Raw genomic sequence first — 19,310 nt, forward strand, 5'->3', positions numbered from 1 at the left:
AAATACTGTTTATAAGTAACTGTTTATAAGTAACTGTTTATAAGTAACTGTTTATAAATGCAAGTAGCTACGTCAGGTAAGTGGAAATAGCAAGCTCTCTCCAAACATATATATATTACACTGTATATAGTGTAAACAGGCTCTAGGCTGAGAAAGCACAGCGGGAACCGACAGAATGCGTTTAAAAAAATCTTTCAGAACTGTCCAATTTTAAAATGCACAGAGAAAAATAAGGAAGAGGAACTGACTATGCTTTTCAACGCCCACCCCCCTCCTGCGATAGTTTTGCTAACTGGCTGGACACAGATTCCACTAGGTACCATTCGCAAGGCTCTTGTGTCCTTCCCTCTCTCCCCGCCCAAGTTCCTGAGAGAAGCCCACTCTGATAACGTTCTTCCCTGGATGACTTTTATTTGAAATAGAGCCGTGCTATTCTTGCCAGAGGCCTGACAGTTTAATTCAGTTTTAATCGTTTCCTTAACATAGCTCATACTGGGAACAGACATTTTCTCTCTTAAAGTGACGAGAGGCACACGCTCCCCGGTACACAGGCCCACCCATGTTTACACCCTCGCAGGTGCACACACGCGCATCCACGTACATACAGGCACGTGCACGCGCGCACCCTGTCGAGTTTTTCTCCCGCCAGTTTGCGCCCTGTCCCCGCTTCCTTTGCTCTCTTGACTGGCAAAGTGCAAGGCCCTGGCTCGACTCTGGCACGCGCGTGCCACGCTTTTGAGAAAACGCCCGATTAGGGTGGTGGCTTCGCCAGCGCTTCGAAGGCCGCGACTCCGCCAGCCTGCCAAACCCGCCTTCCTTCCCTCAGGCTCCTGGAGAAGCTCGGCTTCCCCTCTCGGGAGCGAAGGTCGGGGGTGAGCTGAGGTCTGCGACCTTCTGCTTCGTGGGGTCAGGGGCAGCTGGTCCCGCTGGGTCCTGGAGTCTGAGCCGGATTCCATGCGAGCCCAAGGTGGAGAGCGGCGGTGCGGCTCTATCGCTGTGGTTCCCAAAGGCCAGCCTGGACTTGGACTAAGGAGACCAGAGCCTTGGTCCTGTCCCGGGCGCCCAGGGCACATCTGGATTATTTCTAAGGGCCACGTTCTATCTGACATAGTGGATGTGTGTGAGGCCCGGCTTTTCAGCTTGTCTGTGGGGCCCAAGTCCCCGATGTCCGCGCGTCCCGAGGGCTGCGCCCCTCGCTGCCCGGGGTAAAGGAGAAAGAAGCGGTGTAGGGATATAGGAGGCCTTGGGGCCCTGCAGGCCCGTGTAGTCCCTTCTAAATCAGTTTGAGCTGCGGGGCCTGTAAACGGACAAGCACCCGTCTACAAAGCAGGCTTCGCGTCTGGAAAACCGCGATCGTCCCTGGCGGCCTGGGGTTTCTCCAGAAGAGCCGTTCCCCCGGAGTAGGCCTCAGGGCGCCGGCGACTCCACCCTTGGGCCTCAGCGCCTCCACCTCTCCAAGTCCGCAAGGGCAGCTCAGAGGAGCCTCGGGTCGCTCCTCCTTGGGGCCACTGAAAGCCTGGGCGTGGAGCGGGGCGCTCGGTCCCCGCAGGCTGCGGATGCTGGCTTCAGATGCCCCGGCCGCGCGGAGCTCGGTGCGCAGCCTGCTGCCAGGTCTGCGGCCCTCCCTCCACCGCATCCCCCTCCCCACTCCCTGCCCCAGCCCTCCAGGCGGCCACTGCGCTCTCCCGGGCTTGCGCCCGTCTTCGGGCAGGCTTCAGAAACCAGGTTTGCACTTACTTTTAAGGCTATACTACCCGCTTAGGACGCCGCGGAGTCTGGAGGTCCACCGAGGTCCGGACAGCTCCAGACCGTTCGCAAAGCCTTTTTTTGCAAATGCAAAACACCTCCTCCTGGTTGAGTCTGGTTCTCAATCTTTTAAAAGAGGCCTCCTGCTCAGGTTGTTGGGGAGTCGTGTTTGACCCTGAGGCTGCCGGGCCCGCCGGGCGGCGCGTGCGGAGACGCCTCTGAGCACCGCCTGCTCTGGTTCCCGCTCTTCTGGTTTCCTTGGAGGAACCGCGAGTTCCCCCTGGAGCTACGGTGAAAAGATCGCAGTGGCGAAGCCACTGCCTGAATCACTGTACTGGAAACTAAGAGAGAAGTAAGAGATAATGGGGCAGCCAACAGTGTGGAGGTTAAACAGAGCGAGGGAGAGAAAACAAACAAAAAACAAACCAAAAAAACCCTCAATCCTTTGTCGTGTATTTTATACCAAAGATTTAAGAGTAATATCCATCATGAGTTTTATTCTACAAAGAGACTTGCTCTATTTGCATCACATCCATTATTTTTGTTAATCCAGAGCAAAAGTCGAGTTGAAACTACAAAACAAACTGTACAGAGACATGTTAAGTGTTATTCAATTAAAAAGAGGTATTAAAAAAAATTGTTTTAAAGAAACATGTTGGCTCTTTAAAAGCCTGAGAAAAGAAGTAGCTAACTGGCAAAAACAGGGCAAACATGAAGTTATGTTAAATCACAGAGACATTTTCTAAAACTGCAATGGAAATTTTATTGCATCTTAAAACTTATTTCACTCTGCGAAGTGTTTAGGGGTCTTAAAGCTAAGTCCTTACCATTAAAAACATAAAAATTAAAATACCAGGTTTAAATTAGCGATCATTGTTCGAAAGAAATGGGAGGCTCCAGAAAGAGCGTGCTTTTTCTGACTGGTTCATATAAAGGACTGAGCAATAATGGGGTAAAATTTTGCTCTCCTAAATATAAAGGATTTAAACGTATCTTGAATTCCCCCTCCCTCCCCAAGAAAAATCCACGGAGTAAAACAAATAAGTCTAGTGCCACTCCCGGCGCAGAGTGGGTGTTACTAAATGCAGGAATGTGTCCATGAGAAAAGACGGGCCTGGTGGCTGTGAATTCTCCCCACTCCTCAAAATGTTCTGAGTTGTAGCAATATTAAGTGATAAGGGAATGGGACTGGAACTTAAGGTTTCTTGAAAGATTCTTGATATTCTAATGTGGTGATCATTTCGGTTTAAAGCCAGGAGCCTCAGCCTTTCCAGGTCCCGGTGGGGAAAGCTGGAGGCTCACGGGATGTACTGGCTGTGGGAGGCAGGGAGACTGACCCGGTTCAGGGCCCGGGCTGGCACTTCCAAGCCAGACGGCGGCGCTTTCCACTCTAGGTTTTTTGCGACCTTGTAAGGAAGTGGGCGCGGGCGGAGCGGAGTCGGCGCCTCTTGATTGGCTGGCCGTCTCGGTGATTGACAGGGCCCCGGACTCCGCCCCCGCCCCTTTATTGACACTAATGAGCAAGTTCTTCCCACCGCTCTCCTGCCTGGAAGTGCTGACAGATCAAGGCAACAAATTTCAATTACAATCCCTAATTTGTGTCCGCAGAGTGTTTTTTACCCATGTTAGTCCTCTCTGGCGCATCAGTCGAGGCAGATCTTGGAGCTGCAGGAAGAGGTGGAGGGGGTGGGAGCGAAAGAGTCCATCACTGAGAGAGCGCGCGAGAGACCGAGGGAAGGAAACTTGGCGGGCGCGTCGCTGGTTCCTGGGATCCCAACACAAGCGCGAGAGAGGAAACGCCAAATTTGTTTTTGCCCGGGCGGGGAAGAGGGCAGATCTGGGCCTGCGGGAGTCCCCGAGAGTCGTTCAGATTTTGGTGGGGGAAGGAGAGCGAGTGTGTGCGTGTGCCTGCGCGTGTGTATATGAGCGAGGGGCGGGCGCCGGGCGGCGGGGATGGCCGAGAAGCGGAGGGGCTCGCCGTGCAGCATGCTAAGCCTTAAGGCGCACGCCTTCTCCGTGGAGGCACTGATCGGCGCCGAGAAGCAGCAACAGCTTCAGAAGAAGAGGCGAAAGCTGGGCGCGGAGGAGGCGGCCGGGGCCTTAGATGACGGAGGCTGCAGCCGCGGCGGCGGCGCCGGAGAAAAGGGCTCCTCTGAGGGAGACGAAGGCACTGCACTCTCGCCGCCGGCTGGGGCGGCACCCGGGCCCATCCGGAGCTGCGCAGACCTGGAGCGGAGCTGCGGCTCCCGCGGAGCCGCGGGTGAGTCGGCCCCTTCCCGCCTAACTTCTTCCTTAGACGTCCTCTCCCAGTCCCGCGAGCCAGTACCGCCGCGGAGAACCTGAACTACTGCGAGTTGTGGGCGTGCGCGCGCGCGGTGTCCCTGTGCGCCCGGGGCAACTCAGCCATCAGCGCGCTAGCCTAGGTGTCAGGGCGCAAAGCTCGCGCTGCCCTGGACTCTCTCGCCGCGCAACTCGGGTCACCCTCCAGACAGTAAAATGCCGCTTTCAGCCTGGTTTCTCAGGCTGCTGCTGCCGCCGCCGCCCACTCACGCCGCGCCCTCAGCAGCTGAAGTTTGCGGCGCTCGGCGGTGCAGATCTGTGCTTTCCGCATCTGCCTCCCTTGGGCTTCCAGCCCTTGGGTGCTCTTTTTTCTTTCCTAACTTTTAAAAGCATGGGAGTGGGGGGAGCGACGGCATACCCCCATCCCCCCGAAACCGAAACGAATGCCTAAAAGGTTTGGGCAAACCAGGAAGAGGGTGGCGTATTTGCAAACGTGGTTTCCCGAGGGGTAGCTGAGAGGTTCCCTTGCCTTCCTCTCTTGATTCCCGCTGCCAAGGCCGACGGCGATCGTGGGCTTGTTTTTCGTGCTCTTCTCTTCCCGCTAGCTGCTTTGCTAAGAAGCTCCGGGCGGCCGGGGAGTTTGGCGAGAGCGGTGTTTGAAGAGCTTTCTAGAGGATGCCTCCGGCCGGGCCCGGAGCAAGGCGCCTAGGACGCCTATTGCGAAGGGAGGCCCAAGCGCTTGGGACCAAGAGCCGGGGCGCCGGGCGTTTTTGCTCCGTGCTCTCCATGGCGTGGGGTGTGTCGGGGCCTGCACTGCGGATCTGGACTCGGGGACCCATCTCAGCCTCCGCTGGGCATGCATCCCAGACTCTGGCTGCGGCACAAAACTTATTTTGGGGCCTTGACCGGGCGGAAGCAGGGAGGGTGGGGTGGACGCTGGCCGCACGCCTCTGCGGGACTTGAGACTTGGGGGCCGAGAGGGCCCTACTTGAGCGTCGGGTGTCCGTCCCTTTGGCTGGCGGAGCGCCTATTTACCCACCCATGGGCCTGTTTGTTGTAAGGGCCGGATGGCAAGAAAGCTTCCCCTTTCCTCGCGGTCCTTTTCCTCTCCCCAGCCGCCCTCGGGGGTTCATCTCCCCACCAGGCTTCCCATTTCGAGCCCTCACCGGTTACCCCTCTCTGCCCTTTGCTGCCCAGGCGGCTGTGAGGACGGCTTCCTGCAGGGCGCTTCCCCACTGGCATCCCCAGGAGACTCCCCGAAGGGGTCCCCGGTGCCCACCCTGGCCCGGCCCGGGACCCCGCTGCCGTCGCCGCAGGCCCCGCGGGTGGATCTGCAGGGAGCTGAGCTCTGGAAGCGCTTTCACGAGATCGGCACGGAGATGATCATCACCAAGGCCGGCAGGTAAAGGGCACGCTGGCGCGAACGGCCCCGGCTCTGGCCTCACCCCACCTCTTGGTGGGTTGGGAAGAAGGACCTGCCAGAGCGGTGGGGTCTCTCGTTAGCTGTTTCTGCAGACAAGGCCCCGGGTAGTGGTTCATTTTTGAGACTGGCTTTGCCTACCTAACCCGGAGTGCAGTCGGCGAGGGGCACAGCCCGGCCGTCCTCTCGTTGGATGCTAAGGAGAAAATCACTGTCGCCGCGGAGGCGATAACGGTTACTGTTGATAATCTGCACGCAGGGTAGCTATAGATTCGTGATCATACTTAATATCTGTTCAGGCATTTGTTTAGGCTTTAGTTATGTTTCTGAAATTAAGGAACAGATTATCCCCCCCCCGTTTTTAAGAAAACGCAGTTTACTCTTTAGCAAACTATCATTTGCTTTTTTAGGTCCGAAACTTCCAGTTGGTTCTTTATCAAAAGATTTGCTGGCAGTATGAGAATGTGATGTGTTATGCTATTTTGATATTAGATTAGGATGAAAATTAGTGGAATCACCAGTAATACATGCTTAATCCCTGCAAAAACAATTGCCCCGATTTTTAAAAAACCATTCTTTTTATAGATTCACAGTTACGTGGTTACTTTTTTTTCTAAATGAAATCCAACAAATTAGCCTAAATTTGCTGAGGAATACCAAAAAAATTTGTAAGTTATATCTATTTTTTTGAAAGTGTGAAATTTGCACATCCGTCAGTTAGTAAAATAAATTAATTTGTTGCACAGATCATGTTAATGTGAGGGAGGGACAGAAATATTTGCGTTTTAAAGTTTTCAGTTCATTTAGTGCAGTGAAATCGGTGAATACTATCTTCCTTAAAAGAAACTTTAAAAAGAACACACAACTCTTTCAGGGAGTACACATGGCAAAAACCTGGATAGCATAAAAGTATCCAAACTTATTAGAAATTACAAAAACATATTTTATTGAATCCATATGCTACCTTCTACATTTTCACAGAGCTTTTTATTAATGATCCAAATTCAGTCTTCAACAACACAAAGCAACAGTTGTCTTATAAAGGATGGAGTTAAAGACCTTTACTCTTTATCTTACAGGTGCACTGAAATAACACTAAAACAGCCAGCGTATTAAACTGTTCTCATGCCTAGTTAGGAATAATGGACTTTCTTTTCTCTGGAAGTGGTCTTTAATGGCTTTATTGTTATAGGAAACATTTCTGGTAAATAACAGTACTAAAATTTGTGTTATAAGGTTAAATTAGCAAAAATTAGAATAACCGGAAGGGTCCTAGACATAAATCATTAGATGAAAGTTTTTGTTTTTTTTTTTAAGGAGAACTGCTTTATTTGTTTTTTTATATACAATAATTTGCTGTTGTATTCCTTGCTACTGTGCCCTTTTTAACAGATAGATGCGTTTATTTTAGCATCTCCTTTTATATGCATCTCTGGGAAGCCAAGAGAAATGTGGATTTTCATTTGTTTTAATTAGCAACGTTTTGAGTAAGTGTGGTTAAATAAGAAAGTATTTTCAGGGTATGGTGGGGGAAGGAATGATTTGGTAAATATACACTGTGTTTAGTTTCTGCTTTCAATAAAGAAGTTTTACTATACCTTTCAAATTTAGAGCAACTTTTGCACTTCACCTTTACCATGCTGCAGACAGGAAGTCCTGTCTCAATAAAGAACATATTGTTTGGTTATGGCATGGCACATTGGCTCCTTGTGCTTTTTTTTATAACCCTTTTAAAATTTCACATTATAATATATTTTATCACTTTTAGAAATTCAAATTTTCTATTTCTACCATTTGGAACACTTTATTATTAAAGTCTATCTGCTTACCGATTTTTGTTTAAAAAATAAAGTGCTTTCTGTGCCATTATTTCTTCAGTGTACAATTTTTCTTTTTTGCTTTTAGTTATACTGACATTTCAGTAAACATGGAATGCAGGTACAGGGTACAACAAATTACATTTAAATGACTCAGTTTTGATACATCCTGTGTTCAGATTCTTTGAATTACATTACCAAAGTGAATGTTGTAAGTTTTTCCATGTGAAAAATACAGATTCGAGAGTTTTCTTTGCTTATTCATTCTCCAAGCGTAATCATAAACAAAAACAGAACCCAAACCGTCTTTCCTCCCCTCCCTTATACATAGGCGCATGTTTCCAGCAATGAGAGTGAAGATATCAGGATTAGATCCTCACCAGCAATATTACATTGCCATGGATATTGTGCCAGTGGACAACAAAAGATACAGGTACAGTGATCAGATGGGTACAGAGGATAAGAAAACCCTGGGATTTTACAGGATACGCCTATTTAATCTGTGCTGATTATGATATTTGTTTCCAGAAGCCTGTAGAATTATCAGATCCATAATCCAAACCCTGTCACTTCCAGTAGTCTAGATGGTGCCTTCTCTTGCAATAAATGTGAAAAAAAAATTTGTTTTGCTTTTAGTAGATACAGAAATGTCTTTAAGTGTTGAGGAATTTTAATAAGGGGTCAGTTTAGTGTTGCTAAACTAAATGTGACTTTAATGTTGATTCGCATTTTGATTAGGATTTTGAGACGAAAGGTTGAGTCAAGTTTGTAGATATACATAATAGTTAACAAATTGTTCCATTTTCTTCGCAAATTTTTGGACATTTAAATAAATTCCCTTTATTGTGTTACATACAAAATCATAACTCTTCACAGGCTTTTTTCCCTTTAATTTGAGAAAATTATTGAAGATTTTTTACAATTTAGAAAAAAAAATCTCAATTCATTACTATATTAAGACATCTTTAAGCTGGCAATGAATTTGTTACCTTACTGTTGTTTTTTTGGCTGGTAGTTAACACAGTAATTTTTAAAAAGTTTTGTAGTGTTTGGATTTTGAGAGAATATATTTATCTAGATATCAAGTAAAGTTGGAAAAGATACTTTCTTCAGTATCAAACCAACCTTTGCTTTTCCTTCTGCAAGTAAGCAAATCAATAGTCGTCAATGGCAATTCTTTTTATTTTCCTGAGGAGCTGAACTGATTCACTTTGTTATAAAGCAGAAACTAACACACCATTGTAAAGCAATTATACTCCAATAAAGATGTTTAAAAAAAATGCTAACATTTAAAAAAGGAAATTCTGAGTGGAAAATCGGAAGATGCTTCTTTAAATTTCTTTGTTTCTGTCTTTTAAATAAACAGCTAGAGCATTTAGTAAGTTTTTAAATGAAATCAGATTTGGTTTTTATTACTCTTTAAGATTTAGGGAGTCGCTTTTTTGAAACAGGTTTATGGTGTCAAAAGTGTACAGATTTAATTAGTACAGGCACATATGGGATACTAAAAATATAGGTAATAAAAAGGACAGTTTTATTATTTGTGTTTTGTGTATAAGTTGTATCCCTTATTTTAATTAAATAATTCATTAGGGAGCTTTGCTAAAATTATCTACTACATGATAGAAGCTAGAAGACATTGAAGTTTATTCTTTAAATATACTTGGTTTAAAATCCATATTCTAATTTGGGTTTTGCGCTTAGGAGGACAATGTACTTCTAATGAGCTTAGAAATTATTCCTTTTTCTTCTAAGTTTGTCTTCTATTTCTTTCTCCAAATCTCTTCCATATATTTTGGATGGTTTATTTTTCTTAACTGATCCTTATTGTTCCCACATAAAGCAAGAAAAATTTCAAGTATTAGTATTAAGATGCCATATTATAAAAGATCAAATTATAAAACATAAATTTGGTTTCACTTATATTGCTTCTCAAGAAAAAAATTGTTTTTAGCATTTGTGTTGAGAATGTTTCACAAAGAATATGTAACATGTAGCATTTATTCTCTTAGTGGGTGTGGATTTTTGAACTATTCAATATGCATACCTTTTCAAGGTTTTGACAGAGCATATTACTCTATTTATTTTGGCAATAGCTCTATATCCATTGTGCTGCTTTTCTTGCATTTCTAAGATTTGCATTTTATTTTCCAACTTTTTCAACAATGGTAGAAACAAATATTTTTGGCTTATTCTCTGCTATCAAAGAATGGTATTTGGTGAAATGAAAGGTGATTGTGATTTATTAGAATGTAAAATTAATATTCATAAAAGGCCATGCATTTAGGAGCTTATTTATTGAAATTGCATTATATCAATTAAGGGGAATTGTTTTTATTAATTTTGTGATAATGTATTTTTTCCCAAGAAAAGGAATTAAAGAATAGAAGGCATATTGGACTCAATAGAGAATGAAATGTGTGACCATATTGAAACAGTGAGCCTTACCGGAGATATTATGAAAATGTTTCATGCTATTTTAATAAGAAATTTGCAAATATACTGGTAGAATCCTCTGAGACTATTTGTAAATTGTTGCTTTAAATTGTATGCCATATTTTTAAACAAATGGAAGAAAAACATCCAAGTATATAATTTCATTTTCTACCCTTTTCTAAGTCAATCATCAATATACTAGTTTCTAGTTTTTGAATTAGTGTATTTTAAATTAACATTAATAAATGATGGTCTGAATATAAGATTAAACATTATTATCTTGTATACTACTTGAAACATTGTTATTTAAATGATTATTTTTACAGAGTCAATATAGTTGACATACACAAACAAATAGAATAAGATGTTTTGTCTCTTAGAAAGGTAATGCTAATTAGATATATCATAATTTTTAAAGTTTGATGTGTATTTTAATTAGTGGTATAAAAAAATTTAAAGAATTTTCTTACAATAGTCAAAAAAAAGAGAAATATAGGAGATAAAGGCCTATGTTTTATGATTTTACAAACTTTTAAAATTAAACGGAATATCCTCAGTTTATAGTGTAATAGAGTTAGAAAAAATAATTATAAATGATAATAGATGGAACTTTTTTCCCTATGAAAATAAATTTACTGAAAGTTCTGACAATTTCCCCTTGCCTTTCTGCCATCTATCTCATCAGTTTGAACATAAGCATAAAATGGGAAGTGATAAAGAAAGTGGGACACTTTAAGATATAACTCTCAAGTATTTCTGAGATTTCCTTAAAGGGGAGATTGACAACTTAATAGTTTCTTCATGTCAATTGAACATCCAGATGAAAAATGGAAAACATCAGAATACAGACAGAATGTCTAATGTGTTTAAGTGTGATTCATCCAAATTAAAATACTTGCATTTATGGTGGGAATAGTGTGCATATTTTTCACTAAATCCTTAACATACCACTTTGAGTGGTCAGTAGGTTACCACTGCTTCAGAGAGTTTTAAAAAAGTGCTTGAATTCTTATTTTATATGCATTGAATGTAAAGAGCAAATCGTCGAATTTTAGACTTTTTAAAGGGTACACGTTTTGTCTGAGTCTACTGAGTTGGAAATTCCAAGAAAGCAACAGTTCACACACTGAGCCTTGTCATTGCCTTCTAGGTATGTTTACCACAGCTCTAAATGGATGGTGGCGGGCAATGCTGATTCCCCTGTGCCACCCCGGGTGTACATTCATCCGGACTCGCCTGCCTCAGGGGAGACTTGGATGAGACAAGTGATCAGTTTCGACAAGCTGAAGCTCACCAACAACGAACTGGATGACCAAGGCCACGTGAGTACATGGCCTCCCTAATTTGCCTCCATTGGGTGGCGTGGGCCATATCTGTACTGTGCCTGCCTGAAGGAAATGAACTTTTCTAAGATCATGAAATTCCTCTCTTGGTTGACTAGCCTGAGCACAGTCCGTGCAAAATCTAGGTTATAGTTGCATCAGAGATTATGCCTGTGGCCGGAGTATTCTATGAAGCATTTAATAGGGAAAACTAGATATTGCATTTGTATTGGAATGGAAGAACGTCAGGCAGCCATTTTTAGCCAAAACATTTGTTTGAAATCCCGTGAGGTGCCAATTATTATACTCTGAATATGAATTCTTGGCAGTTGAGTGAACAGTGATAATGATTTATTGTGTCCTGCCTGCATCCAGTTCTTTCTCCTGCAGAAGCTCATGCTTCTCAATGATGGCCCAGGCTTATGCTGTTTGCGTGTTCCACTTGCAAGCTCCCAGTTGTTTTGTAATGACATCTAAGGTGTCAAATACGTTGTAATAATTCCTTTTCGTCTTAAAACTGGTGAAAAATGATATATATGCTAAAGCCAGCCATTTCAATAATATAGTCATTTTTAACACCTTATTAATTTTTACACAGTATTGTTCCTAGGCAAGACTACCCTTATTATTTTAATAAATAAGTAACTCTGGATACTTGTTGATTTCCACTCAATGCTAGCATTTCTATTAGGTTTCTGTTATTTGAGAGGGTTTTGACTGAAGCAGGATTGAAATGCCTTTTTAAGAGCGTATATCGTACATAAAAGGAATACCAACTAGTTCATTTCTCAAAGGGGTGACATGAAGATAGCATATTTATGGGCCAATCTTTTCAAACAAAAATGCAAAGTGTCATAAGCTAGTAATACAGTGATGACAGGATGTGATTTGTAAGTTGCTAGATAATATCTTAAGCAAATTGACCTTAATGAAGACATTCAAGTACAAATTTCATTGTGGTACAGATGCAGCATTTGGATTTTTAAGACTCGTTCATCTCTCTCAAACTGCCAGTGCTTTTGTTTATTTGTTGCCTTTCATATTCTAAACCAGAATCAGAAAAGTAACAGTGTACAGTTTATTTCTGAATCCAACTTCATGCCCTGTACTTTAGTGCATTACTTTGCTTCTCTTCTTTTTTTTCTGTATATACACAGTCAGGTTGTAACAGTTATTTTTCATTTGATTTCAATGAAAGAACACTAGTTTCTTCTGTCTCATTGAGGGAGCCAACTGTGAAACTTTGCCAGTGCATCCATTGAGGGGTCTTTAATTTTTTTTTACAGTAAAAATTTTAAAGATAAATGGCACTGGGGGCTTCCGTGGTGGCGCAGTGGTTGAGAGTCTGCCTGCTAATGCAGGGGACACGGGTTCGAGCCCTGGTCTGGGAGGATCCCGCGTGCCACGGAGCAGCTAGGCCCGTGAGCCACAACTGCTGAGCCTGCGCGTCTGGAGCCTGTGCTCCGCAACGGGAGAGGCCGCGATAGTGAGAGGCCCGCGCACCACGATGAAGAGTGGCCCCCGCTTGCCGCAACTGGAGAGAGCCCTAGCACAGAAACGAAGACCCAACATAGCAATCAATCAATCAATAAATAAATCTTTAAAAAAATAAAAAAATAAAAAAAAAATAAATGGCACTAAGTGTTACTTGTTTTCAAAGCTTAAACATACCCTGCTTTTCTGAGTTCTATAGTTTGAGAATATATCTTTTAAAGAGATAAGTGGGTCTAAAAACTATACACTGTCATATATAAGGGACAAACTCCTTTAAATAAATATAGTCATTCTATAATTCAAATTCTTTCAGATCAAATTACTGGCTTTATATCTAATATCTACCACATCTATAAAATTAGATATTGATCTAGTAATTTATCCATCTATCTGATTTTAACTTCATAATTTCACTAGACTTTATTTAAAACAGCATTCTCTAGAGAAACAGAACTAATAGACTGTATAGATATAATTATAGATATATATAGAGATATAGATAGAAATAGAGATAGAGATAGAGGAGGGATTTATTTTAGGGAACTGGCTCACACAATTGTGGCGGCTGGTAGGTGTGAAATTTGCAGGGTGGGTGGGCAGGCTGAAGACGCAGGGAAGAGATGATGTTGCAGCTTGAGCCTCGAAGCAGAATTTCCTCTTCCTCAGGGGACCTCCACCTTTTTTCTCTTAAGTCTTTCAACTGATTGGGTAAGGCCCACCCACATAATGGGGGGTATCTGCTTTACTCTACTGATTTAAATGTTAATCTCAACTGAAAAGTACCTTCACAATGACATCCGGACTGGTGTTTGGCCAAACATCTAGGTACCATGGTCTAGCCAAGTTGACACATAACGTTAAATATCACACAGCATTTGTTTAAAATACAAAAGAATAGATTGCAACTTGAGTCACAATTGTTTATACCTAAATAATTATAACATTTCACTCTTAAAAAAAATAAAAACATAGCAGAAAACAGATAAAATCTATAGAAGTGTGTCATCTTCCAGTAAAATTCTTTTAAGGTTGTGACAGGATGTAATACTTTAATAAAGAAAAGTAATTAGTGTGCGCAGGGAATAGGGAGAGAATAATATGTACCTGTGCATTTTGGAAGCAAGGAAATTGCCTTTGCAAATAGTAAAAATGTACCTATTGCTTGATACTAGAGGAGAAGGTAGGAGGGAAAATGCTCTTTTCTGTTCTTTATTTAAAAACAAAGTTTCGAAGACTTTGTAAAATGTAGTAAGAGATAAGAAGCCATAGTCTCTGCCTTCAGTGATCTTCTAGCCTAGATGGGGAGAGAAGACAGGCACACAGGTGATCGTGATGTCAGAGCAGTGCAGCTGCCACATTGTTCCAGCCAGGAGAGATTGGGAAGGCTCCGTGAAGAAGGTGTCTGTTGTGTTTCTTTGCTCAGTTGATGACCCTAAATAAGGTTAGATTAGAGATTAGGAAGTCATTTCTTATTCTATTGCTGATGTGATTTAGCGTCTGAGAAGACAGCAGTACCATTGTGATGGGACTAATTCAGCAGTCCCTTTCCTGATGCAGAGACCTCTCAGGGACTCTCACCTCTCTGCCCTCATACAGTCGAGCCTCCCCGCCCCCTAATTCTAAAGGAAGTGACACTAATCTCTAACCAATCAAGCTGTAGATTCAAATGCGAGGTAATTTTCTAATTTGCTTTCTAAATTAGTTTCCTACTTTTTGTCCTCTCAGTTCCCAGTTTTATTCCGCTAAAGATGTACAAGTGTTCAACATGGTGACTTGAGAACTCCATGTAGACCTGGGACTTTTATTAAACACAGAGAGATTGGAGGAAACAAATTGTCACGGGGCTGTGAGTGGATCTAGGGCTGCACAAAACATGAGATTATGTGCCATTGTGATTTTCCCCAAAGTGATTTTTCATCTTTCCAAACACCAAGAATTGTTTAGAGAGGAACATCGGTGAGAATCTAGAGATGTAGAAACGTCCCACCACTCCACAGCTAATCTTTTTTTTTTTTTTTCTGTTTAGCATGTCAACTTTTTATTAAAGTTAAGAAAAATTAATCTTATAATTTTTAGGACTACACATGTATGTCTTTTTAACATCTTTATTGGAGTATAATTGCTTTACAATGGTGTGTTAGTTTCTGCTTTATGACAAAGATATACATATACATATATCCCCATATCTCCTCCCTCTTGTGTCTCCCTCCCACCCTCCCTATCCCACCCCTCTAGGTGGTCACAAAGCAGTGAGCTGATCTCCCTGTGCTATGCGGCTGCTTCCCACTAGCTATCTATTTTACATTTGGTAGTGTATATATGTACATGCCACTCTCTCACTTCGTCCCAGCTTACCCTTCCCCCTACCCGTGTCCTCAAGTCCATTCTCTACGTCTGCGTCTTTATTCCTGTCCTGCCTCTAGGTTCTTCAGACCTTTTTTTTTTTTTAGATTCCATATATATGTGTTAACATACGGTATTTGTTTTTCTCTTTCTGACTTACTTCACTCTCCACAGCTAATCTTGTATGTTGTGAAGACTTTATAATCCCTACTTGCCCTTTGGGGAGACCATAGTCAACTTTGTCTTGGATTGTATACAAACCAAGACTGGTCCTTGTGTTACCTGGGGGCAGATGGTCAGCATGCTTGGGTGGGGTATTTCCTTCTCATCATGTGCATGTTTCACTTGGAATTTGCTGTCTGGAGGGAAACATTTAGGTGAACATTTCCCTGCAGAATTAGAAGACATTTAACAGGTAATGGTGCACCTTAAACCGGGGCAGGACTTGTACCCACAGTGCTGGTGTACTTTGGAAGGAAGCACAGTCAGGCGTCCACAGCCAGGAAACTTGTCGGAGGGTCTGTTCTTCCAGCTGCTGAGGATTCACTGATACAGTCACCCTAGCTCTGAGTTTGTCCTCACCCTCTTCCCATTTCTGCTCGAGAATCAGATGGGGAAGCAAGAGGTCACAGGGGAGATTGCTAGATCTCCCTGATGGAAGGAATTTGCCATGGCTTAGAGGTCTAAGGTTCATAAGCAAAAAACTTCTATTCTCTGGGCCTTGGTTCTCTCATGGGTTATATTGGAACCAGAGAATTCTGAGTGACTCAAATGAGCTGATGAATTTGAAAGTCCATATCTGTAAGGAGTGCTTCATACACAACGTCACACTTGAAACAAAACCCAGGCCACTTTGCTATGGAGCTTGCGACCCTGTGTAACTACCCTGACCCCTACCATTGAAAGCAAGTCCGCATCTGGTATCACCAAAAATGCAGGGAGCCAGGTTTTTGTTATCTGCTCCTTCTTGGTCCTTTGCTTGACTTGTTCCAACACTGGCATTTAGGTCATGTAGAAAATTTCCAGAGTCAGCAGGTAGTGTTTCCCTATTGAGCTGTTTTGTAAGGGACAGGTGGTGTATCTGTCAAACTACAGGCACTTTAGGCCCATCAGATCAGAAATACGTAACATCGTGCTTCTTTTGACTCAAACCTAGTATCTTTAATGTGGGAAAAAACTGTATGAACCTTCACATGGGAAAGCACCCCGTGTTTATGGACAGAGGTCTATATGACTATCTGTGCTACTAGGTAATGCCCCAAAGAAAAAAACATCCTCCATCTGAACAGAACAGAGAACGCGGAACATGCAGATCAGATATAATTTCTTGAGTTTCAGAAATGGGCATTATCATTGTGGTCTCCTTGTTTATAAGGCCAGTGGCTCTCCTCGTTCTACTTGTTCTATTAAATAAGCAAAATATTCTTGAACACTTGTCATTATAACTTTGATAGTTCATTAAAAAGCAAATAATGCTATTTTATGAGAATAACTAGGGCTCGTTTAGCGTTCTCTTAAAATTTACAGGGATATACTACATTCCTATAGATCATATTGAAAGTATATTATTTTTCTTGAATAATTTTCAGGTTACTATTGGCAGTTACCCTTTAATGTGCAAATATAGGCATGCCTCAGCTATTTCTGTCCCCTACCCCAGTATACCCCACCTAAAGTCATTTTGGAGATTCCGTAAGGATATAAAGAAATAAATGAAATTAAAGTGTATATAGCTATATAGAGAAATCTGCTTGAGAGAACAAAGACTTCATAAAACAAGAACCCACTTTTCATAGACTAGTAAAGAGAAACCCAAATGAATTTTTGTTTCCTTCACTACAAGCCAGTTCACTCTCGTCTTCTTGGCTATGCACTTTATTTTTGTTTGTTTAATGTAAAGTGGCTTTTTCCAATTTTTCGTCTGCTCTGGAATTTGTGAATCATTAGAATCATTAGAATTAAATCTTGCTTTTTCATACTTTTTACCTGACTCACAGCCAGACATACATTTCATGTTAGACTTAGTATACACACACACACACACACACACACACACACACACACACACACAGAAAACAGACAGTGTTTTGAAAAACAGTACCCATCCTTACTACAAGCAGCACACTCTATTTTTCTGCTTTATTTTCTAATTTTACTTATTTAAAAAATTTCCAGTTGCAACACTCTAAACTGATTTTGTGAGCCATGAATGAGTTAGTTGAAATTCTGTCCTTTTTTAAACCTGGAAAAAGACTTTTCCAGAGGTTGCTGATTTGCATTGTGTGTCCCTGGGTGATGATGAAGGCTATTGTCCCCTCTTGTCCTTTCCTCAGACTCATGCTGTCGTTCCATCAAGAACGTCTGGTGGGTACCATCATTAGATCTGCTATCCAGGCATTTCCTCCACTGATAGAAAGAAAATTTTAGGGTTTAAAAACCCCCAAAACTGTTGGTTAATAACAGAGTGTAAAGACATCCTTTTGGGGCAGCAAACACACTCTACAGGTAGAGGGCTATTTGTGTTTGGGCTGACCAGTGATTCTGAATTTGGCTTATTAAACTGTGCACATCCTGAAAAACATGAGGCAGGTCAACCAACCACTGTGTTTTCCCCAGACCTTTGTTTAAGCATTTCTCCAAACTCCTAACTCCTCAAAACCTGAATTCAAATTGTATAGTTCAGGAAAGATATAGATTCATTAACTAAACTCATTAGTGAATACCTTAATTTGGATTCCTGGCAGCAAATAGAAAATCCCATTGGATAGGTCTATTTCTTTCTTTTTTTTTTTAATCATTGACATATACTATTTTTAATACACAGTCCATATTCAAAATTTTCCAGCTGTCACCATAATGTCTTTTTAGTAATGTTTTTTCCTATCTGGGTTCCAATCCAGAATCACACATTGCATTTATTTATTTATTTATTAATGTCTTTATTGGAGTATAATTGCTTTACAATGTTGTGTTAGTTTCTGCTGCATAACAAAGTGAATCAGCTAAATGTATACATATATACCCATATCCCCTCCCTCTTGCGTCTCCCTCCCACCCTCCCTATCACACCCCTCTAGGTGGTCACAAAGCACCGAGCTGATCTCCAGAAAGTAGGCATAGAGGGTTAGGGCTATTTCTTTACCCCGCCTCCTCAAGCTTGACAGCATAAAACATATAAAGAAGAAGAAAACATTCACACACAATTCCATCATCCAGAACTGTGACCACTCTTCATATCTTTGTATGGGTCCTTTTTACTGTCTACTTTTATGTAGTTATGGTAAGTTGAAAACCAACTTGGATCCTTTATTCTAATTTAAGATTTAAAGAGAAGCGTTTCATTATGTGGTTAAACATGTCCTAAAAGTGTTAGTAATGGCTGAATAATGCTGTATCCCACTGTGTGGACTTTCATTTACCTAACCAATCTACTCATGTCAGTGGTTTATAGTTTTTCCACTGTTATAAATGGTGCACTGCACATCTTTGTATATGAAACGCTTTTCTGGATTTGGAATATTTCCTTAGGATAAATTCTCAGAAGTGGAGTCTTTGGGCAGAAGGCAGTTGAACCATATCATCAGATTCCCCTAGCTAAGTCTGAGAGCTTTTGCATCGCCAGGCATCTGGGTTTTGAAAGCCTTGTTATGATGGGAGCACGGACGCTGGGCTCTCCAGGCAAACCAGAGACTTTGTGAGCCACGCATAAGTCACACCCTGGGGTATCCTTAAAATCCCTTTGCCCTTGAATAGACATGTTGTGGTCACCAACAAGGGAAAAATGTTTCTGAAGAAAACCTTGGTGTGCAGACACTTATTTTTAGGGGATGGGTGTGGTAGAATTCAAATAATCATTTCAATCTCATTCTTAGTTTTATTGTTTTGGGCTCTGTGTTCCATTAGGCTCATTATAAATAAAAGGCCTATGAATTTATTCTTGTGTTTTCAGAAACAGAAAATTTGATGTTACATTCGTACGGTTATACACAGGGTTCTGCCAAAATAGTGATTACTTTTTTTCGTTTGTATTTTTATGCACACTTTGCAAACAGCTTCCTAGCAGTCTCAGTCCAATTTTGATATACGTTATTAAATTGGCACTTTCAGAGCCTTGGATATTTTTATTTCCAACTGGGATTCGTTTTGCACGTTAAATATTTAGTCAAGGCAGAAGTTGCTGACAAATTTGGCTTTTCTTTCCTTGACATAGATTATTCTTCATTCTATGCACAAATACCAACCACGAGTCCATGTCATCCGTAAAGACTGTGGGGATGATCTTTCTCCCATCAAGCCTGTTCCATCTGGGGAGGGAGTGAAGGCATTCTCCTTTCCAGAAACTGTTTTCACCACTGTCACCGCCTATCAGAATCAGCAGGTACTGTTCTCAGAATTGGGATCTTTCTAGACGTTTAATTTCATGTACAGATTGAAAGCTAGCTCTTCTTTTCA

General features: G+C 42.1%; 1 protein-coding gene across 1 annotated transcript in view; it reads left to right on the top strand.

The window, feature by feature from the left end:
* The first annotated feature begins 1,788 nt into the window (after window positions 1–1,788).
* Window positions 1,789–19,310, top strand: part of TBX18 (T-box transcription factor 18) — a 31,126-nt gene continuing 13,604 nt past the window's right edge. Inside the window, exons 1-5 of the mRNA XM_082405972.1 lie at window positions 1,789–4,006; window positions 5,224–5,428; window positions 7,595–7,696; window positions 10,850–11,021; window positions 19,069–19,236. Of these exons, the coding sequence (XP_082262098.1) occupies window positions 3,700–4,006; window positions 5,224–5,428; window positions 7,595–7,696; window positions 10,850–11,021; window positions 19,069–19,236 (954 nt within the window). The 5' untranslated portion in view covers window positions 1,789–3,699. The remainder of the gene's footprint in view (window positions 4,007–5,223; window positions 5,429–7,594; window positions 7,697–10,849; window positions 11,022–19,068; window positions 19,237–19,310) is intronic.

Source organism: Balaenoptera borealis (assembly GCF_965194805.1).
Source record: "Balaenoptera borealis genome assembly, chromosome: 9".
NCBI classification, from domain to species: domain Eukaryota; kingdom Metazoa; phylum Chordata; class Mammalia; order Artiodactyla; family Balaenopteridae; genus Balaenoptera; species Balaenoptera borealis.